This window comes from Piliocolobus tephrosceles, chromosome 15, assembly GCF_002776525.5.
Source record: "Piliocolobus tephrosceles isolate RC106 chromosome 15, ASM277652v3, whole genome shotgun sequence".
NCBI classification, from domain to species: Eukaryota; Metazoa; Chordata; class Mammalia; order Primates; family Cercopithecidae; genus Piliocolobus; species Piliocolobus tephrosceles.
In genome coordinates, this window is record NC_045448.1 from 38,779,491 (window position 1) to 38,802,568 (window position 23,078).

The 23,078-nt window shown below is 46.7% G+C and overlaps 1 protein-coding gene across 3 annotated transcripts in view; it reads left to right on the forward strand.

Moving 5' to 3' along the window:
* GALM (galactose mutarotase) overlaps positions 1-23,078 on the forward strand; it is a 112,860-nt gene that overhangs the window by 63,887 nt on the left and 25,895 nt on the right. For 2 of the 3 annotated variants that reach the window (XM_023216309.2, XM_023216308.3), the window contains exons 5-6: positions 11,519-11,660; positions 14,858-15,032. In XM_023216309.2, coding sequence (XP_023072077.1) covers positions 11,519-11,660; positions 14,858-15,032 — 317 coding nt within the window. Of the gene's footprint in view, positions 1-11,518; positions 11,661-14,857; positions 15,033-16,861; positions 17,758-23,078 lie in introns of those variants that run through there. The other variant, XM_023216307.1, reaches the window with a different exon arrangement.

A 23,078-nucleotide genomic window follows, 5' to 3' on the forward strand; every position in this document is an offset into this window, starting at 1 on the left:
GAGCCTTAGGAATTCCACTGTCCTTGCATGTCTCACACTTTCCTGTAAGTGTTTATTGTTTTGGCCAGGCGCGTTGGCTCACACCAATACTTTGGGAGGCTGACCAGGTGGGTTGCTTGAGCCCAGGAGTTTGAGACCAGCCTGGGCAAGATGGTGAAACCCCATCTCTACTAAAATAATAATAATAATAATAATAATAATTAGCCAGGCACAATGGCACACATTTGTAGTCCCAGCAACTCGGGAGGCTGTAGTGGGAGGATCACCTGAGCCCAGGGAGGTCAAGGCTTCATTGAGCTATGATCACACCACTGCACTCCACAAGGGTGACACAGTGAGACCTTGTCTCTAAATAAATAAATAAATAAATTTTTATGGTTTTAATCTGTCTCTTCCACTAGATTCTAGGCTTCCTGAGGTCAGTTTAATGCCTGGCATGTAAAAAATGCTCAAAAATTGGTAAACTAACAAATTTGTGTTTGTTTTTTCCCCATCCAAAAGTAATTGCAAGGATTAATGTTTTTAAGGTATAATCATGTAAAGGCACTTCTGACTATGTTAAAAAAAAAAAAAAAAAAAGGGAGTGGGGGGCAAGGAGGAGCTGGGGAGAAAAATTAGTCTCCTGTCAGAATTTGTGAAGTCAGTGCTAGGAGGTGAAAACATTACCTCTTAGATACTAGCAATCTATGGCGATACAACAGATTACTCCAGCACTTTGTTTATTATCTCTCATTGTTTCTATTGGCCAGGAATTTAGACAGGGCACATCTTGTTTCTGCACATGATGTCTAGGGCCTCAGCTTAAAAGATTAGAACAGGGCTGGAATCATCAGAAGGCTTGTTCACTCACATGTCTGGCAGTTGATGTTGGCTGTTGGTTGGAGGCCTTGCTGGGGCTGTCAGCCAGACAGCCCACACACAGCCTCTCCACGTGACTTGAGCTTCCTTACAGCATGGTGGCTGGGCTCCAAGGGCAAATGCCTTGAGAGAGAGAGAGGGTGAGGCTGGAGTCTTTTACATAACCTGGTCACAGAAATCACACAGCATCACTTGGCCACATTCTTTTGGTTAAGGTGGTTAAAAAGGTCCATCCAAGTTCCAAAGAGGAAACACAGACTCCACCACTCAGTGAGGAAGTGTCAACATCACATTGTAAGGAGAGCTTGTGGATGGGATCTAGACTAGTGTGGCCATCTTTGAAAAATGCAATCTGTCACAAGCAGTCATGGGGAAAAGGCCAAATTCCTCATAATAGACTGTGGGTGTGAATCTCTTATGTAAGACAAGAGATATGAATCAAGGCAGATGGATTTTGTGAAGGCAGTGAGTTTTTCCTTCACTTTCAAAGTGCAGGTAGTTATAACTCTGTCAAGAATGCAAATAGAAAGAGGAAGGTTTAATCTTTTGTGACAGAGATCTGGAATGTTAGAAAGTCCTATTTCCAGTTATCAGATCTACTTCATCTTCTTGTAAAAATGAGGCAGTCGTAGTGGCTAGAGTAACACCCTCACGAACTCTCTTTGTTAAGTCATCTCCCCTCCCAGTCACTTCCACCTCTTCCTGGCTTACTGTCACTCTAACATCACTCTTGTCATAATCCTTGATTATTTTCTTATCCATGTTGGTGATACTCTGACCACTCTGCTTCTTTTTTGAGATGTCACCCAGGCTGGAGTGTAGTGGCATGATCATGGCTCTCTGCAGCATTGACCTCCCAGGCTCTAGTGATCTTGCCACCTCAGCCTCCCTAGTAGCTGGAGTCACAGGTGTGCGCCATATCACACCTGGCTAATTTTTAAATTTTTTGTAGAGATGAGATCTCACCGGGTTGCCCAGGTTGGTCTCGAACTCCTGGGCTCAAGGGGTCTGCCCTCCTCAGCCTCCCAAAGTGCTGGAATTACAGGCATGAGCCACCACGCCTGGTCCACTCAGCTTGAGATCCACTCTTCCAGTGATCTTTGACTTTGTCATGACCTCTCTTTGCAACCTTCCATGATCGCTATTCCAGATGTCTTTCAGCTCCAATAATTCTTCAGCACCACAAGAACATACAGTTCTTTGGTATAACTATCACCTTTTCACTGTCCCTCCCCAACTATACGTTCCCTTCCCCACCCCCCGCCCCCACCTAGAACAGAGGTGCATCATGCAGGCCGGGTGAGGCGGCTCACGCCTGTAATCCCAGCACTTTGGGAGGCGGAGGCAGGTGGATCACTTGAGGTCAGGAGTTCGAGACCAGCCTGGCCAACATGGTGAAACCCCGTCTCTACTAAGAAGTCTATCAAGAGAATCATCCCTTTGCACACACTCAACTCTCTTACCCCCTCCCTCCTTCTTGTATGTTTCTAATAAACCCAACCCTGATTAACCCCACCCTGCACACCCTGCACAGCTGTCACCATGCAGCTTCTGGTCTCTATATTTATGAAAACAACCACTTAGTGGGCCCTTGATGCTGCCTGCAGTCAGACATTCTCTGAAATAGGGCATGAGCTGCTCCTCTGGCCCAGAGCTGTAATCCTACCGTGTTGGGTCATAGCCCCTCATCTGCCAGGCACTGCTGCCCAGACCTGAATACACACCCATCTGGCCTCCAGGAGAATAAAAAATCCTCTTCAGAAACTGCTTCTCCCTGCCGACACCCCTGGCTTTCTGGTGGCTTCAGAACTAAAGTCGGAGGATGTGACATTCTCTCTGAGGGTACCCTTTCCATTTCCGCTTCATTTTTCTGAACACTCAGCGTTGCTGAGAGAGCTATTTTGACATCTCCTTCTATTCTTAGCACCAAAGCACAAAGTCATATATGCAGATAAACCAAGGTTAGAAAAACTGCATGTTCATTTTCTAAATTCTTAGTGAGAAAAATCAAGAGCACCTGTTGGGGTTGGGGGCGTAAGGGGCTGTAACCAAGTCAGACACTCCAGAGGGAGGTGGAAGGTGCCTGAATGGAGGTTCTGACACTATGCATATGTGTCACCTCGGGCAAGTCCCTTCAGTTGCCGGGGGCTCAAGCTCGCCATCTGCAAAGTGAGGGGACGGGATGAGGGAATTCCTAAGCCCCTTTCTAGATCTTTCATTCTTCATCACCAGATGCTACAATATACACAGTTGCCTCTGGGTTTTTCTCTGCCTCTCCTGCCTTCATTCATCAGTTTTTTAATCAACTAAAGGCTCTGCTTCATGCCCAGAGGGTACAGAGATAAATAGGGCACAATTCTTGCCCTTTAGGAACTCACATTCCTTATAGACAAATCACTTAATATATGTGAAAGTTGGTTATACAAACTGGGTCATTCTTGTCATACTCAACTAACTCAGAGTTGAGAGGCCAGGCGAAAAGGGCATTTCGGGTACATAGCACCTGCTCCAAGAATTGATTTTTCTGCAAAGCTGAAACAGCCTGCTGTAACCCTAAGACCAGTTTCACCCTAGTAATTGCTAAAATGACCTGCTGTGACTCTAACACTAGTTTTACCTACTGCTGTCACTCACCAGTCAGAGCCTGCCAGCTCCCAGAAGTTTCTTTAGTGCCAATGAGTGTTCTATCAGAAGACTATGTAACATTTCTCTTTCTAATAAAACTCCCGGCCAGGTGCAGTAACTCACGCCTGTAATTGTAGCACTTTGGGAAGCTGAGGTAGGAGGATCACTTGAAGCCAGGAGTTCAAGACCACCCTGGGCAACATAGTGAAACCTCATCTCTACAAAAGAATGTAAAAATTATAGCTGGTATGGTGGTGTAATAGTCATAGCTACTCAGGAGGCTGAGGCAGGAGAATCCCTTGAGCCCAGGAGTTTGAGGCTGCAGTGAGCTCTGATCAAACCACTGTACTCCAGCCTGGGTGACAGAGCAAGACACTGACTCAAAAAACAGAAAAACAAAAGCAAAAACTATATATATAAAATAAAATTCCCACCCTTCTCTCTGTTTTCCGGACATACTGAGGACCACCCAGGCTGTATGTGCGCTCTGAATTGCAATTCTGTGATTCTCTTTTTTTTTTTTTTTTTTTTTTGAGACTGAGTCTCGCTATGTTGCCCAGGCTGGAGTGCAGTGGCACGATCTCAGCTCACTGCAAGCTCCACCTCTCGGTTCAAGCATTTCTCCTGCGTCAGCCTCCAGAGTAGCTGGGACTACAGGCGTGCGCCACCATGCCCAGCTAATTTTTGTATTTTTAGTAAAGACAGGGTTTCACCATGTTGGCCAGGTTGGTCTCGAACTCCTGACCTCAAGTGATCTGTCCATCTCAGCCTCCCAAAGTGTTGGGATTACAGGCATGAGCCACCACGCCTGGCCAATTCTGTGATTCTCAAATAAAACATTGAGAGATTCATCTCTATATTTTATTCTGACTTTTATAAATCATGTAATTATGTCATAATGTGATGAATGTGTTGAGAAAAGTCTGTTCTAAGTATAATGGGAGCAAAAGAAAAAGATTGGTTCTGGCTATAGAGATTAGAATATTTCACAAGAGGAAATTATGTTAGAGAATATTCTTGAATGATCAATTGGACTTTGCCAGAGTGTGGTGGGCATAGGGAACCCAGAGGAACATTCATTCCAGTTATGAGAAAGGGCCCAGAGACATAGCAAATCTGGGGGACAAATTCCACATTTTCCATATACTTGACCATTAAGCACATGACCAAGTATGTCAGTGCATGAGGTTGGACAAGATAGATTGGAGCTTTCTCTCTTTTTTTTCTTCTCATTTAGCAAAAATTTCATCATTCTAGAATTGTCCCAATTTTCTAATTTTAAGTCAGGGCTTCTTTGTCATGCTTAAAGTCTTACCCTCTGTGCCCTCTGCTCTGTATTCTATATGGTAGCCTGAAATCTGGCCCTGTTATATATATTTATTTATGCCAGCCTCCTGAAGGTGTTCAAGCATGTCATTTATCAAATATTTCCATGTAATGTGGCAGCAAATAACAGCTTCATTTTACAGAGGGAAGAGCTGAAGCAAACACTGATTTGTAGATTGTTTGGTAACAGGGAAAGAGACCTGATATATGCCCTCTGTCTTTCCTTCACAAAAATTTTGTAGCTTTCTTTGTTTCTTCAAGCCTTCTACCTGTAGTTATACCTTAAGGGAGATAATTATAAGCAATTTTGACTGACCTGAGTGAATCACACTAGAACCGTCTTAAGGGTTAGATTTTGAGTTGACTGTGGCTTTAAGGAAGAATTAAATATTGTGAACACCATTTAAAGTTATAGAAGAAAGCATAAGTTACCACTCGGAATATAGGTTGGTAGAGCTAAAATCTTCCTGAGCCCATGAGAATACCTGCTTTTTTTCCCCCAAGTCTAATTGTTTCATGAAGAATTGCTGAGCATGGTGGCTCATGCTTGCAAACCCACTACTTTGGGAGGCTGAGGCAAGAGGATTGTTTGAACCCAGGAGTTTGAAACCAGCCTGCGCAACAAAGTGAGACCCCCATCTCTACAAATAATTTAAAAATTAGCCAGGGGTGCTGGTACATGCCTGGGGGTCCCAGCTACTCAGGAGGCTGAGACAGGAGGATTACCTGAGCCTGGCAGGTTGAGGCTGCAGTGAGCCGTGATCATGCCACTGCACTACAGCCTGGATAACAGAACGAGACCCTCTCTCTTACACACACACACACACACACACACACACACACGTATGTGTATATATATAAATTGGACATACACCTGTAGTCCTAGCTACTCAGGAGGCTGAGGCAGGAGGATCACTTGAGCATAGCAGGACCCTGTCTCTAAAAAAGAAAAATTATTGCTGCCTTTTTCTTTTCTTTGCTTTTTGTTTTTGTTTGTTTGTTTTGTTTTGTTTTGCTTTTTTTTGAGGCAGGGTCTCACTCTGTCACCCAGCCTGGAGTGCAGTGGTGAAATCTTGGCTCACCGCAACCTCCCATCTCCTGGGTTCAAGTGATTCTTGTGCCTCAGTCTACTGAGTAGCTGATATTACAGATGTTACGCTCACTGCAACTTCCATTTCCTGGGTTCAAGCGATTCTTGTGCCTCAGTCTACTGAGTAGCTGATATTACAGGCACGCACCACCACACCTGGCTAATTTTTGTATTTTTAGTAGAGATGGGGTTTCGCCATGTTGCCCAGGCTGGTCTCAAACTCCTGACCTCAAGTGATCTGCCCACCTCGGCCTCCCAAAGCGCTGGGAATACAAGCATGAACCACCATTTAAGTCTGGGAGGTAGTTTATCATGTAAATATTGCAGGACAAAAGCATACCTAAGTGAGTCACACTGCTATCTAGGATTTGGCCTTTGGCTTTCAAGATCCAAAAAGTTCAACTATGAATCCTGCCAGAACTGATCAGGGTTTAGAGGCTGTAAAGCAACCTCTTTCTATTGTGTCTCTAGCACCATCTACTGGGAGACAAAAGTGCCTTTATTAGTATACCTTCAGATGAAAGTGTCAGCAACCTAACTCAGGTAGCAGAGGAAGGAGAAAAGGGGAGGAAAGAGAAGCTCAGAGCAGATTCTATGTAAGAAAAAGAGGAACCACTAAAACAAAAATACAGACCTTCTAAATTTAAACTATCAGAAATGCACACAAGCAAACACAATCCATATGGTAAAAGTTTTTTTTTTGTTTTTTTTTTTTTGTTTTGAGATAAGGTCTTACTCTGTCACCCAGGCTGGAGTGCAGTAGCACAATTTTGGCTCACTGCAGCCTCGACCTCCTGGGCTCAAGCGATCCTCCCACCTCAGCCTTTCTAGTAGCTGGGACTACAGGTGTGCACCACCATGCCCTGCTAATTTTTTTTTTTTTTTTTTTTTTTTGTGACAGAGTCTTGCTCTATCGCCCAGGCTGGAGTGCAGTGGCACAATCTCAGCTCACTGCAAGCTCCGCCTCCCGGGTTCACGCCATTCTCCTGCCTCAGCCTCCCAAGTAGGACTACAGGCACCCGCCACCATGCCCAGCTAATTGTTTGCATTTTTAGTAGAGACGGGGTTTCACCGTGTTAGCCAGGATGGTCTCGATCTCCTGACCTCATGATCCGCCCGCCTCGGCCTCCCAGAGTGCTGGGATTACAGGCGTGAGCCACCGCACCCAGCTGCATTTTTTTTTTTTTAATAGAAATGGGGTTTCATCATGTTGCCCAGGCTGGTCTTGAACTTCTGAGCTCAAATGACCCCCCTGCCTTGGCATCCCAAAGATTTAAAAAGAAAAATAAAAAAACAGAAGTCATAAAAACAGAAAGTATACTATAAAGTATGACAGAACTAACAACAGTTAGAACACACACACACATATATTTATATATATATAAAATATATATATGCTGTATTAATGCAATTAAATGTGCCTATTAAACAGAGTCTCTCAGTTTTTTGTGTTTGGTTTTTTTTTTGAGATGGAGTCTCCCTCTGTCACTAGGCTGGTGTGGTTGCAGTGGCATGATCATAGCTCACTACAGCCTCGAACTCCTGGGCTCAAGCAATCCTCCTACCTGAACCTCTCGAGTAGCTGGGAGTATAGGCGTGCGCTACCACACCCAGCTAATTTTTGTATTTTAGTAGAGACAAGTTTTCACCATGTAGGCCAGGCTGGTCTCAAACCTGTAATCCCAGTTACTCGGGAGGCTGAGGCAGGAGAATCGCTTGAACCCGGGAGGCAGAGGTTGCAGTGAGATCATGCCATTGCACTCCAGCCTGGGTAGCAAGAGTGAAACTACGTCTCAAAAAAAAAAAAAAAAAAAAGAAAGAACAAAACATTAGATGGGAATGATGGCGCGTGCCTGTAATCTCAGCTACTCAGGAGGCAGAGGCACAGGCAGGAGAATCACTTGAGACGGGGAGGTGGAGGTTGCAGTGAGCTGAGGTCGCGCCACTGCACTCCAGCCTGGGCAACACAGTGAGACTCTGCCTCAAAATAAATAAATAAAATGTTTGAGGTGATGGATATGCTAAATACTTGATTATTACAAAATGTGTACATGTATCAAAACATCAACACTATGCCCCATAAATGTGTACAATTAGTATGTATCAATTAAAAATAAAACTACAAGGCCACACCTGTAATCCCAGCACTTTGGGAGGCCGAGGCAGCAGATCACTTGAGGTCAGGACTTCAAGACCAGCAGGGCCAAATGGTGAAACCCCATCTCTACTAAAAATACAAAAAATTAGCTGGGCGTGGTGGCACGCACCTATAATCCCAGCTACTAGGGAGGCTGAGGCAGGAGAATCACTTGAACACAGGAGGCCTAGGTTGGGGTGAGCCGAGATCGTGCCACTGCACTCCAGCCTGGGCAACAAGAACAAAACTGTCTTAAAAAAAAAAAAAAAAAAGGTTGCATGTGCAAATATTCCCTGTTTAAAAATTTGGCCAGATCACACCTGTAATCCCAGCACTTCAGGAGGCCAAGGTGGGCGGGTCACTTGAGACCAGCCTGGTCTACATGGTGAAACCCCGTCTCGCCGGGAGTGGTGGCTCATGCCTGTAATCCCAGCACTTTGGGAGGCCGAGGCGGGCGGATCACAAGGTCAGGAGATCGAGACCATCCTGGTTAACACGGTGAAACCCTGTCTCTATAAAAATACAAAAAATTAGCCGGGTGTGGTGGTGGGCGCCTATAGTCCCAGCTACTTGGGAGGCTGAGGCAGGAGAATGGCGTGAACCTGGGAGGCGGAGCTTGCAGTGAGCCGAGATCGCGCCACCGCACTCCAGCCTGGGCAACAGAGCGAGACTCCGTCTCAAAAAAAAAAAAAAAAAACCCCGTCTCTCCTAAAAATACAAAAATTGGCTGGGCTTGATGGTGTGTCCCTGAAATCCCATCTGTTTGGGAGGCTGAGGCGGAAGAATCACTTGAACCTGGGAGGCAGAGATTGCACTGAGCCAAGATCATGCCACCTCACTCCAGCTTGGGTGACACAGTGAGACTGTCTCTCAAAAAAAAAAAAAAAAAAAAAAAAAAAGAGCAAGGAATCCTTTGTGTACTTCCCAGATTCTCTCGGTTGAACAGTGGACACCCAGATACCAGGATGGTATCACCTGGACCTCAGTGTCTCACTTGAGTGCTTCCTACCCAGGCACCCCGAGGCTGTATGTGAACTCAGAACTCTAGTCTTCAGACACCAGGAAGACTACATTTCTGAAGAGCAGTTCTGAGTTTAAGAAAAGAAATGGCCGGGCGCGATGGCTCAACCCTGTAATCCCAGCACTTTGGGAGGCCGAGACGGGCGGATTACGAGGTCAGGAGATCAAGACCATCCTGGCTAACACAGTGAAACCCCGTCTCTACTAAAAAATAAAAAAATCTAGCCGGGCGAGGTGGCAGGCGCCTGTAGTCCCAGCTACTCGGGATGCTGAGGCAGGAGAATGGCGTAAACCCGGGGGCGTAGCTTGCAGTGAGCTGAGATCCGGCCACTGCACTCCAGCCTGGGGGACAGAGCTAGACTACGTCTCAAAAAAAAAAAAGAAAAGAAACGGGGCCGGGTGCAGTTGTTCACGCCTATAATCCCAGCCCTTTGGGAGGCCGAGGCTGGTGGTTCTCGAGGTCAGGAGTTCAAGACCAGCCTGGCCAATATGGTGAAACCCTGTGTCTACACAAAAATTAACTGGGTGTGATGGTGTGCGCCTGTATTCCCAGCTCCTCGGGAGGCTCAAGAATCGCTTGAACCCAGGAGGCAGAGGTTGCATTGAGCCAAGACTGCGCCATTGCACTCCAGCCTGGGCAACAGGCAGGGGGAAAGTACGTTAAAAAAAAAAAAGAGAGAGAGAGAGAAAGGAAATGTCCTCTTTTACTCAGATAGATTTGTGTGTTCTCTCAGCATTTAGGAACCCACAAAAGCAGAACCAAATGTTTTAAATGACTGGCAATTGGTTCTTCTTTTACTTTTTAAATTATTTTAATGGTAAGGTACAAGTTCCTGCTTTTTCTTAGCCTCCTAAGATTTCAGCCCTACTTTGCATGCTAATTCTCTCCCCTAATAACAGTAGAAGCCAAGTTCCTAAAATTGCCATTTGACCACATGAAAGGGAAAAATAATTATCACCCTAAAAGAGTATGTTAACCTCCTATCACTTGCATTTACCTTTAAAAATATGAGACAGCTCTGGGACTATAAGAAAACTTTTTAGGCCAAGCATGGTGGCCCACACCTGTAATCCCAGCACTTCGGGAGGCCAAGGCGGGTGGATCACCCGAGGTCAGGAATTGGAGACTAGCCTGGCCAACGTGGTGAAACCCCGCCCCTACTAAAAATACAAAAATTAGCTGGGCGTAGTGGTGTGTGCCTGTAATCCCAGCTACTTGGGAGGCTGAGGCGGGAGAATTGCTTGAACCTGGGAGGCGTAGGTTGCAGTGAGCTGAGATTGTGCCATTGCACTCCAGCCTGGGCAACAAGAGCAAAACTCTGTCTAAAAAAAAAAAAAAAAAAATTTAGGCCAGGCATGGTGGCTCACGCCTGTAATACTAGCACTTTGGGAGGCTGAGGTGGGCAGATCACCAGCCTGGCCAACATAGTGAAACCCTGTCTCTACTAAAAATACAAAAATTAGCTGGCGTGGTGGTGTGCACCTGTAATCCCAGCTACTCAGGAGGCTGAAACAGGAGAATCGTTTGAACCCAGAAGGCGGAGGTTGCAGTGAGCCGAGATCGTGCCACTGCACTCCAGCCTGGGCGACACAGCAAGACTCCATCTTTAAAAAAAAAAAAAAACTTTTAAGAAGACTCAAACAGAGCCCTTTTCTCTTTCCTCTTCAAAAAGAAATGGCTGGAGCGATTTGGCCTGCTACAGAGGAACCTGGGATTCTCTGTTCTTGGTGCAAGGTTCTAGCACCTAGCTGTTACTTACTCCTGGGTGGGCCATAATTTTAAGAGGAAGTGGATCATCTTATCCTGGGGTTTTCCACCTGAGCTGCTCAGAACCTGTACTTGATTCAGCCAGAACAACTCTGGCTTTTATATATATATATGTTACTATATATTTATGAGTATGTATTTTCCATTGTCCCTTGGAATCCACAGGAGACTGGTTCCAGGACCTCCTACTGATACTTAAATCATTGGACACTCTAGTTCATTCTATAAAATGGTGCAGTATTTGCATATAATCTGAGCTCATACTCCCATATACTCTATTTACTTATTTCTTTATTTGAGGGTTGTTTTGTTTTGTTTTCTCTTCCCCACCCTCTCCATATTTGTTTGTTTTTGAAGACAGCCTCATTCTGTCACCTATGCTGGAGTGCAGTGGTGCAATCATGGCTCACTATAGCCTTGACCTCCTGGGCTCAAGCAGTCCTCCTGCCTCAGCCTCCTCAATAGCTGAGACCACAGGCACACATCACTGTGCCTGGCTAATTTTTTACTTGTATTTATTTATTTATTTTGGTAGAGATGGGGTCTCTGCATGTTTCCCAGGATCTGGGCTCCCATCTCCTTAACAAATTAAAATGAAGGTGGAGAGGGTAGAACCAGTGAGTGTTTGGGGAGGCTCTATATAAAGATGAAACTTGGGCATTCATCATCTTTGTTTTCTGTCTCCTCCCATCAGGAGAAGTTGCCCCGGTGCAAGGAACTGCATTTGACCTGAGAAAGCCAGTGGAGCTGGGAAAACACCTGCAGGACTTCCAGCTCAATGGTTTTGACCACAATTTCTGTCTGAAGGGATCTAAAGAAAAGCATTTTTGTGCAAGGTGAGGTACTTTTCACTTCCTGAGTCTGTAAGGAAGAAAGAAATGACACCAACTCCTATTTTCCTTTGGGGCTTTTCCTCTGGCCACATCAGTAGCATTTACCATGCTACAGGTGACCCAATACCACATCCCATATTTTCTCAAAGCTCCCATGGCACAGGTGAGCTCTGTAGAATGTATCCCCTCCCGCTGCCTGCCATTACCCCTATGCCTCCTGCTCGGCACCCCTTCTCTCACTCTCTGCCTGTTCTTTAAGGCTCATTTTCTGTTAGAAGCCTTAACTCTTTCTAGCGTAAGTCACCTCGGCCATCATTGAACTTCCAGAGGCTTTGTGTTTTCTTGATCTGTGACTTACGCCTGCCTACTCCATGGCCAGTTGGACGCTAGGCATCTCCCGCAGCACTCACCGCCTCCAGCCTTGATCAATAGACACTTGTGTGCACACTCTCGCCTTCTCACCAGATCCCAGCTCCTCATGTCATTTCATCTTTGTGAAGCCCTACCTCTACCCTAACACCTAATATCATCCTTGGCACTAGCAAATAATGAATAAATATTTGCGGAATTAACAGTTTGTTTTTTTTGTGAGACAGAGTCTTGCTCTGTCGCCCAGGCTGGAGTACAGTAGCACAATCTAGGTTTACTGCAACCTCTGCCTCCCGGTTTCAAGCGATTCTCCTGCCTCAGACTCCTGAGTAGCTGGGATTACAGGCATGCGCCACCATGCCCAGCTGATTTTTGTATTTTTAGTAGAGATGGGGTTTCACAATGTTGGTCAGGCTGGTCTTGAACTCTTGACCTTGTAATCCACCCACCTTGGCCTCCCAAAGTGCTGGGATTACAGGGGTAAGCCACTGCACCCGGCTCAACAGTTTTTAAATAAAGCAGAGAAAATGACTCAAACCTAATAGTGACAGAAAAAAGATCAAAGACCTTCTCTGGGCTGGGGGTGGTGGCTCATGCCTGTAATCCCAGCACTTTGGGCGGCTGAGGCGGGCGGATCACTTGAGATCAGGAGTTCTAGACCAGCCTGGCCAACATGGTGAAGCTCTGTCTCTACTAAAAATACAAAAATTAGCCGGGTGTGGTGGCGCGGGGCCTATAGTCCCAGCTACTTGGGAGGCTGAAGCAGGAGAATCACTTGAACCAGGGAGGTGGAGGTTGCAGTGAGTGGAGATTGCACCACTGCACTCCAGCCTGGGTGGCAGAAAAAAAAAAAAAAAAATCCTTTCCCTGACTCTGAACCCCAGCACAAGGTCCCAGCAGTGTTCCTGCAGCTCCACCCCACTTTCCTCCTCTGTGCTGTTACTCACGTTCCTCTCCCCACCCTGGAGACCCTCCTGCTCTCTCCTCATTTACCCAAGTCCTAACCCTCCTTCTCCAAGCATCTTTCTCAGAACCTCTTGGTTAACTGCCTGTGGTGGGGATGTTTTAACTATTTCATGCATGTGTTTTGCCTCTCGGTGAAACTATAAGACCCGGGCCTGTTTTAATCTATATCCCTTCAACACCAAGTGCGGGACCAGGCAGGAAACTCCCCACTGTAGAGGCCTGGATTTTTATGTTTTATTTTGCTTTGTTTTGTTTTTGAGACAGGGTCTTGCTTCATCACCCAGGCTGGAGTGCAGTGGCGAGACCGCAACTCACCTGCAACCTCGACCTCCCAGGCTCAAGCAATCCTCCCACCTCAGCCTCCCAAGTAGCTAGGACCATGAGCCTAGCTAGGTTTTTTAATCATTTATTTTTGTAGAGATAAAGTCTCACTATGTTTCCAGGGGTGGTCCCAAATTCCTGAGTTCAAGCAATCCTCCTGCCTTAGCCTCCCAAAGTGCTGGGATTACAGGCTCCACCATGTTCGGCCAAGGCCTGATTTAAAAAAAGAAAAAAAGAACACAGTGAATCTAGTGAAAACCCACAGCAGGACTGTTATGAGGAGAGACCTAACTAAAAAACGCCTGCTTAAGTCCCAGGGAAGGGAACAGTTTAATTTAGAAAAGCTGCTCTTCACTTTCATGAGACAAGGCTAGTGGTTTTGCCAGGTCAAGCAGAGAGCCCCAATTCTTTATGAAAAAGAATCTCAGTAGGGCATGGTGGCTCACACCTGTAATTCCAGAACTTTGGGAGGCTCAGGCGGGTGGATCACCTGAAGTCAGGAGTTCAAGACCAGCATGGCCAACATGGTGAAACCCTGTCTCTGCTAAAAATATAAAAATTAGCCAGGCGTGATGGTGGGCACCTATAATCCCAGCTACTCAGGAGGCTGAGGCAGGAGAATCGCTTGAACCCAGGGGGCAGAAGTTGCAGTGAGCCGAGATCGCACCACTGCACTCCAGGCTAGGCAACAGAGCAAAACTCTGTCTCAAAAAGAAAATAATCTCAGGCCGGGTGCAGTGGCTCTCATGCCTGTAATCCCAGCACTTTGGGAGGCTGAGGTGGTCAGATCACCTGAGGTTAGTAGTTCAAGACCAGCTGGGCCAATATGGTGAAACCCCGTCAATACTAAAAGTACAAAAAATCAGCTGGACGTGGTGGCGGGCACCTGTAATCCCAGCTACTCTAGAGGCTGAGGCAGGAGAATCGCTTGAACCAAGGGGGCAGGGATTGCAGTGAGCCAAGATCACACCACTGCACTCTACCCTGGGCGACAGAGCCAGATTCCGTCTCAAAACAAACAAACAAACAAACAAACAGTAGCTGGATGTGGTGGTGCGCACCTGCAGTCCCAGCTACTGGGAAGCTGAGGTGGGAGAATTGATTGAGCCTGGGAGGCTGAGGTTGCAGTGAGCTGAGGTCATGCCACTGCACTCTAGCCTGGGCAATAGAGCAAGACTCTATTTCAAAAAAAAAAAAAAAAAAAAAAGAATCTCAGCCTCTCCAGGACCTTCTTCTCTCCAACCTGGCTGCTGCCTTCCTCCCTACTCCCCAGCTGGCAGGAGTGAGTCTGTTTTGTGATGCCCCAAAGAAGCCAAGATCAGAGTGAGACGTTGCTACCGAGGATCCTGAAAGCCACCTGCTCATGCCTTGCCTTTGAGACTGGAAGAATTTTCCATCGTGCTCTTCCTACCTTCATCTCCTCCTTATATCTGGTCCCTGCTCTGTGGCTGGGTCTGATTCCTGTCTCAAAGCTGTTTCCCAGCTTCTACTCCTCCCTGCCTGCTTTTCTGCCCTGGACTCATGTGGTTTGTGTTTCTTACCAGGGTGCATCATGCTGCAAGCGGGCGGGTACTAGAAGTATACACCACCCAGCCCGGGGTCCAGTTTTACACGGGCAACTTCCTGGATGGCACATTAAAGGGCAAGAATGGAGCTGTCTATCCCAAGCACTCTGGTTTCTGCCTGGAGACTCAGAACTGGCCTGATGCAGTCAATCAGGTAATGCCACAGGCTGGCTTGTCAGAGTGGAGTTGTGTCCAAGGTCACACTATACGACAGAGTTCACTACACTCGGATCAGGTTGTATGATTCAAAAGTTCAGGCTTTGTTTGTTAGGTTGTTTTTTGAGACAGAGTCTCATTCTTGTCGCCCAGGCTGCAGTGCAGTGACGCGATCTCAGCTCACTGCAACCTCCATCTCCTGGGTCCAAGTGATTCTCCTGCCCCAGCCTTCCAAGTAGCTGGGATTACAGGCATCTATCACCATGCCTGGTTAATTTTTGTATTTTTAGTAGAGATGGGGTTTCACCATGTTGGTCAGGCTGGTCTCAAACTCCTGACCTCAAGTGATCCACCTGCCTTGGCCTCCCAAAGTGCTGGGATTACAGGCATGAGCCACTGTGCCCGGCTCAAAAGTTCATGCTTATTCTCTTCTCCAAGTCACAGAAAACCCACAGCCAAGCTACTGACATGGGATTTACATGGTTTTAAGAAAGCTCAAAGCCTTTATCTAGTTTGTTTCTCCTTACCAATACCTTCTCGTTTTCTGCAGCCACACTTAAGGAGAGCTTCCATATCGTCTCCTCCTATGTGCTCCCTCATAACTTTCTTTTCTGGTTGTTACCTAAAGCAGTACTCCTGAAAGTGCCAGCCCACAATAAGAAGCTTGCACCTTGGGCTGGGCAAGGTGGCTCATGCCTGTAATCCCAGCACTTTGGGAGGCTGAGGCGGGAGGATTGCTTGAACCTGAGATTGAGGCTAACCTGGGGAACACAGGGAGACCTCATCTTTACAGATTATTAGAAAAATTAGCCGGGTGTGGTGGTGCACACCTGTGGCCCCAGCTACTTGGGAGGCTGAGGTAGGAGGATTACCTGAGCCTGGGAGTTCAAGGCTACAGTGAGCCATGATCACACCACTGCACTCTGGCCTGTGCAACAGAATGAGACCCTGTCTTAAAAAAAAGGGGGGGGGGGGAGCCGGGCGCGGTGGCTCAAGCCTGTAATCCCAGAACTTTGGGCAGGCGGATCATGAGGTCAGGAGATCGAGACCATCCTGGCTAACATGGTGAAACCCCGTCTCTACTAAAAAATACAAAAAACTAGCCGGGCGAGGTGGCGGGCACCTGTAGTCCCAGCTACTCGGGAGGCTGAGGCAGGAGAATGGCAGGAGCCCGGGAGGCGTAGCTTGCAGTGAGCTGAGATCCGGCCATTGCACTCCAGCCCGGGCCACAGAGCGAGACTCCGTCTCAAAAAAAAAAAAAAAGGGGGCCAGGTGTGGTGGCTCACACCTGTAATCCCAACACTTTGAGAGGCTGAGGCAGGTGTATCACTTGAGGTCAGGAGTTCACGACCAGTCTGGTTAACATGACAAAACCCTGTCTCTAGTAAAAATACAAAAATTAGCTGGGCATGGTGACAGGTGCCTGTGATCGCAGCTACTCAGGAGGCTGAGGCAGGAGAATCGCTTGAATCCAGGAAGCAGGATTTGCAGTTAGCTGAGATTGTTCTACTGCACTCCAGCCTGGGCAACAGAAGTGAGACTTCATCTCAAAAAAAAAAAAAAAAAAAAAAAACAGTCTACATCTTGCACCAGATTATGGATCAACACACTGCTTCCCTTCATCAGGAAAGCCTTCCTTTAACAAAGTGTGCTTTTTTTCACTCTGATTAAACTTCTTTATCTCACCATGAACCAATCATAAACAGTTCCCGCACTGGCGACCCTCCACGGAGCACTGGTCTGGAGGACTGTCCAGAAGCCCACCCGAATGGTTCATGTTGCAGCCTGTGGTGTCAGATGTCACCTGTGTTGTTTCCCCCTTCACAGCCCCACTTCCCTCCTGTGCTGCTGAGGCCTGGTGAGGAGTATGACCACACCACCTGGTTCAAGTTTTCTGTGGCTTAAGAAGGTATGAAGATATGATCCAGTCCAGGGCTAGGCTCAGTCGCCTGTCTCCTGTCCAGAAAAAAGGTGAAGATTAAGAAGCTTTCAGAATGATTCTATGGATTAAAATCATACAAATGGTGGCTGTCGTGAGAATCAGTCTGGGTATTGATTTCCTTTTCTAGTGACTGGCTCCAGGCCATGTCTAATGACCAGCTCGATTCCCTGTGCAGTTCAGAGGGCAAGTGAACCCAACCAACAATGTCGTCATCTAAGCCCTGATCCTAGCCAGGGACTCCCATGCTGCTTTTGGCTCCATCTCTCCACGCTGCCTCTTTCAACTTTTCGCCCTTCCTTTCTTTAAAGCTATTCTCGTATTGCTTTCGTTTCCTCCTCCTTCACCTCCAGCCGCTGTCAGCAGCACTCCGGAGTTTTCAAATGTCACATTAGCTCACCCTGCATGCTGGGAGATGGATCTGTCTCTATACATCCGTAGATGATGGATAAGTGAGGAAACTGAGACTTAGAGAGGTTGAAGACCAACAAGCTAATAAATAAAAAGTTGAGGCCGGGCACAGTGGCTCACGCCTGTAATCCCAGCACTTTGGAAGGCCGAGGCAGGCGGATCACGAGGTCAGGAGATCGAGACCATCCTGGCTAACACGGTGAAACCCCATCTCTACAAAAAAAATTAGCCAGGTGTGGTGGCACGCGCCTGTAGTCCCAGCTACTTGGAAGGCTGAAGCAGGAGAATTGCTTGAACCTGGGAGGTGGAGGTTGCAGTGAGCCAAGATCGTGCCATTGCACTGGGCAACAGAGCAAAACTCCATCTCAAAAAAGAGAGAGAGAGAAAAAAAACAGCTCTCTCTCTCCCTCTAATGAGAGGGAGGGGACTTCCGAGAGGAAAAGGCCTGCAAGAGCCTTTGGGTTGACTGAGAAAGCACAGCCATGCCCATGCTTGGGAAGAAAGGCAGGCAAGCACTGGAGACAGGAGATATTAGGGTGAAGAGAGAGCCTTGCCTTTCACAGCACAGTGAGGATGACATTGCACCAGGGACAGAGGTTGTGTTATATGACAAGGCTGGGGGCTCCTTCTTTCCTAGACAATCAAAGCATTGGTGATGGGTTTTGGTTGGTGATTTTGAAAAAAAAAGTATGTTATACTAATATATACTGTGCTGAATTGAAATAAAACCAAAATCTGCATCTTCAAAAGACTTGTTCCTTTACTCAGCTTTAAGTCTCTCAGGCGTGGACCTTTGGGAAATGGACCGAGAATATGGGTGTGTTCTGGATTCTACGTTGCCCTCCAGTGGGAGCCCCGGCATTTTCCTGCCTAACAGTTAGGAAAGCTATCTCAGTGGAAGTCACATTCCATACTTCCTCTTTCTTTGTAACCGATAATCAAAGATCTTATTTATTTTTAAATTCATTTCGGCATGGATTTTCTGAGCACCTGCTCTGTACACAGCCCTCTGCTGGGTCTGTGACGGGGTTCAAGTCAGGTGTGATGCTGCCCATGACAGCCCGTCAGGTAGGGCAAGTACTCAGTTGTCTTCTCACTGGTGAGGTTAACTTTGGTGACTTGAGGCTGCCTGCAGGTCTCTCCACTCTTAAAGTTACCAATGTATACATTAGCCGAGAGGCCTCAGAGATGAACTACTAAGCTGACTGCAACCCAGCTACCAATGTGATTAAATTGTTCAGTGCAGGGTTCTCATACTCTAGGTGCCAGCAATCATTTAGGAAATCCCAGAGAAGAGAATGAACGTTTTCTTATTCACACGTGCAGGGTTGCCAGTTGCCCCTGCTTTCTGTATCCTGACCAAAAGTCACAGAGTGCCTTGACCTCTGTCCCCTAGCCAGCTGCAGGTTTTTCCCAGCAGGCTTGAACCCAAACCGGGCCTTGAACATTCCCAGGCACTGATAAAGCTGTCTAGGTTGTTCCCTAAAACACTAAAAGAAACTGGCACTGGGCCGGGCATGGTGGCTTACACCTGTAATCCCAGCACTTTGGGAGGCCGAGGCGGGTGGGTCACCTGAGGTCAGGTATTCAAGACCAGCCTGGCCAGCATGGTGAAACCCCGTCTCAACTGAAAAAAAAAATACAAAACTATTAGCTGGGCATAGTGGCAGGTGCCTGTAACCTCAGCTAGTCAGGAGGCTGAGACAGGAGAGTTGCTTGAGCTCGGGAGGCGGAGGTTGCAGTGAGCCAAAATTGCGTCACTGCACTCCAGCCTGGGAGACAGAGTGAGACTCTGTCTCAAAAAAGAAAAGAAAAAAGAAACTGGCTCTGGCCCCAAGCTAAATTCCTTAAACTGTCAGAGAAACTCCCTCACTGCTGACATACCTGGGCAGAACACCCCTTTTCTCTCTCAGCGATTGCTGCAGCACTCTGTAAGGAAGTTCCTCTAATACATGCTTTGGATTGATCACCCTGGCGCTTACAGCTTCTTTCTTTGGAATCCCAGCCGGCCCTATCTCGAGACAGCTTGGAGCACTCCCTGGTGGGGTCACCCCTGCCGCCACTACGGGGACGATTCCAGCCCTGGATCCACTGAGACAAAACAAAGAAATGTAACAACTACAAATTAGTTCTTAGTGTAATGGCCTCTAGGTTTGAGAATGCCAAATTAATTAATTTATTATTAATTAGCCAAATGCTTTGTTTTCTTCTGTCCAAAAAGAGTATCGTTTTTATAAGAAGCCAAGTATCCAGGAGTCCAAGTAAGGATACTCATCGCCTGTGGGGCAGCTCAAATAAGTTACTGGCATTTAAATTAATGGTGTTTATAAAAGTAAAAAGGCGGCCAGACGCAGTGGCTCACGTCTGTACTCCCAGCACTTTCGGAGGCCGAGGCGGGCGAATCACCCGAGGTCAGGAGTTCGAGACAAGCTGGTGAAACCCCATCTCTACTAAAAATACAAAAAAATTAGCTGGGCGTGGTGGCATGCGCCTGTAATCCCAGCTACTCAGGAGGCTGAGAGAGGGGAATTGCTTGAACCAGGGAGGTGGAGGTTGCAGTGAGCCGAGATCTCGCTACTGCACTCCAGCCTGGGCAACAGAGCGAGACTCTTGTCTTAAAAAAAAAAAAAAAAAGGCTATATTTGTCACACCATGCATCTGAGAGAAGCAAAAATTTAGAGAAACTCTTTTTGTGGCAGCAACCAATCTATCCCTGAAACACACGAGAACTTTGCTTGAGAAGCCCTTCCATGTACTTATAAGACATAGATTGTGACGTGTGGTACTTATAAGATAGTATAATTTTATAAAATTGCCGAAGGCCCCAGCAAGAAATGAAATTTTAGAAAGTGCTCAGTGCGGTGGCTCATGCCTGTAATCCCAGCACTCTGGGAGGCTGAGGTGGGTGGATCACTAGGTCAGGAGTTTAAGACCAACCTGGCCAAGATGGTGAAACCCTGTCTCTACTACAACCACAAAAATTAACCAGGCATGGTGGTGGGTGCCTATAATCCCAGCTACTCAGGAGGCTAAGGCAGAGAATTGCTTGAGCCTGGGAGGCGAAGGTTGCAGTGAGCCTAGATGGTACCACTGCACTCCAGCTTGTGTTACAGTGCGAGACTCTGTCTCAAAAAAATAGAAAAGTACAAGTAAGATGTTAATATTAAAATTATTGCACAAACATTGCTGTAAAGATTAAGATGTCATGCTGTGGAGGTGGAACTGGAGAGTTTACAGAAAGTAGAACATGAAAAAAATGCAGGACTACCAGCACAGGGCAGGAAGGAAGCCCAGCATGTGTCCTGGTCCCTGGCCAGTTCCCATTTTCACTCTTAACCATTTTAAGCAATTGGATCACCAGTTTTCAAGAGGCTGTTTGGACAGGAGTACAGTCCTTTTCCAATCAAGGCATTTCCTGCGTAACTCAGTTACGCAGGTCATCGTTAAAAGTCTCAGATGCTTTGGGCAGCACTTCCAGCTATAGTCAGGCAAGGACGTCAGCAGATCCTCTCCTTATTACAGTTCAAGCAATTAAAATGCTGAAAACATTTGGCAAAACATTTTTTTTGTTTGTTTAGAGATGGGGGTCTTGCTATGTTGCCCAGGTTGGTCTTGAATTCCTGCCCTCAAGCAATCCCCCCTCCAGCCTCAGGCTCCTAAGTACCTGCAACTATAAGCACACACCACTACTACCGGCTCAAAACAATTTTGGTGCTCTGGCAACAGACATGAAACCTTCCAGTCTGAGATATGTTGTCTGAAAAACTACTGAGCTTTAAGTAGGAATAGTGGGAGTCTGTAGTGTTCCTGTCTGGGGCTGTTCCCATCCCCCTCACTCCTCCAACTCAGTAATTATGAAGATTCTGCTGAGGACGAGCAAGCAGCTGTGGTTGAAAGAGGGTTCACTCCTTTTGGAGGAGTGGCAGCCATATCCAAATCGTCGTCAATAGAAGTAACGATCCCAGTGCTGTGCAGGCAGGAAGGGCCTATGGCTCTACTGGCCTGAGGTTGCAGTCGTGGCTGCAGCAAGCAGATTTTTGGCTGATCGGAGGCTGGGTGCATGTGCAACAAAGATGAAGGGCTCAACAAAAAGTAAAACTCAGGATAAACTTGAAAGCAGCCTGAATATTAAAATTACTCACCTGCCTACACACAGACCCATCAGCAGAGGGCAGAAGTCTGACTGGTTGAGGTATCAGCACAAACTCTCCAGAAAGTGGCTGCCCCCTAAGCTGTGCAGACACAAGGCAAACCCCTAGAATTTTAAAATAAGCTTAAGAAGCTGGGCATAGTGGTTCGTGCCTGTAGCCCCAGCTACTCAGGAGGCTGAGACAGAAGGGTTGCTCTCTGAGCCCAGTGTACGATGGCTATAGTGTACTATGATCCCACCTGTGAATAGCCAACTGCACTCCAGCCTGGACAACATAGGGAGACTCTTGTCTTAAAAGATAAACACAAGAATGTTGGGGAAAGAAAAAAAAAAAAAGAAAACCTGGAGATTATAAAAACGAATCAAGTAGGCTGGACCTGGTGGCTCACGCCTGTAATCCCAGCACTTTGGGAGCCTGAGGCAGGCGGATCACCTGAGGCCAGCAGTTTGAGACCAGCCTGGCCAACATGGCAAAGCTCAATCTCTACTAAAAATACAAAAATTAGCCAGGTGTGGTGGCACACACCTGTAATCCCAGACATTTGGGAGGCTGAGCCAGGAGAATCACCTGAACCTGGGAGGCGATCTCAGTGAGCTGAGATCACGCCACTGCACTCCATCCTGGGTGACAGAGTGAGACACTACCTCAAAAAAAAAAAAAAAAAAAAAAAAGGAGGGGAGCATTAAGTGAAGGGTTTGTTGAAAATAGTACAATAATGCATGAAAAGTTAACTAGAGAGGCCAGGCACAATGGCTCACACCTGTAATCCCAGCACTTTGGGAGGCTGAGGCAGGCGGATCACTTGAGGACAGTAGTTCAAGACAAGCCTGGTCAACCTAGTGAAACCCCATCTCTACTAATAATACAAAAGTTGGCCAGACGTCACCACGTGCCTGTGCCTGTAATACTGGGAGGCTGAGGCACAAGAATCACTTGAACCCAGGAGGCAGAGGTTGCAGTGAGCCAAGATCATGCCACTGCACTCCAGCCTGGGTGACACAGTGAAACTGTGTCTCAAAAAAAAAAAAAAAAAGTTAACTAGAGAGACTTAGAGGTAGATTTGAGACAGCAGAAGAAAAAATGAACTTGAAGGTAGAGTAATAGGAATTATTCAATCTGAAAAACAGAAGAGATTGAAGAAAACTGAACAGAACCTCAGAGACCTGTGAGAAAACAGGCACATGAGTGTATGTGTAATGGGAGTCCAAAGAGAGGGATAGAAAAAATAATGGCAAAAAACTTCCAAATTTGATGAAAACCATTAATCTGTAAATCTAAGAAGCTCAACAAACTTCAAGAATAGTGATTCCCATCTAGGTACATCAAACTGTTGACACATTTAAACTGTTGAATGTCAAAAGCAAACAAAATTTTGAAGCGGCAAGAGAAAAATGACTCCTCGCTATATGGGAGCACCAGCACCAGTACAATGAACAGCTGACTTCCATCTGGAACAATGGAGTCCAGAATGCAGTGGAATGACATGGTCAAAGTGCTTCAAAACCAGAGATTCAATTATCACCCAGAACTATCCTTCAAAAGC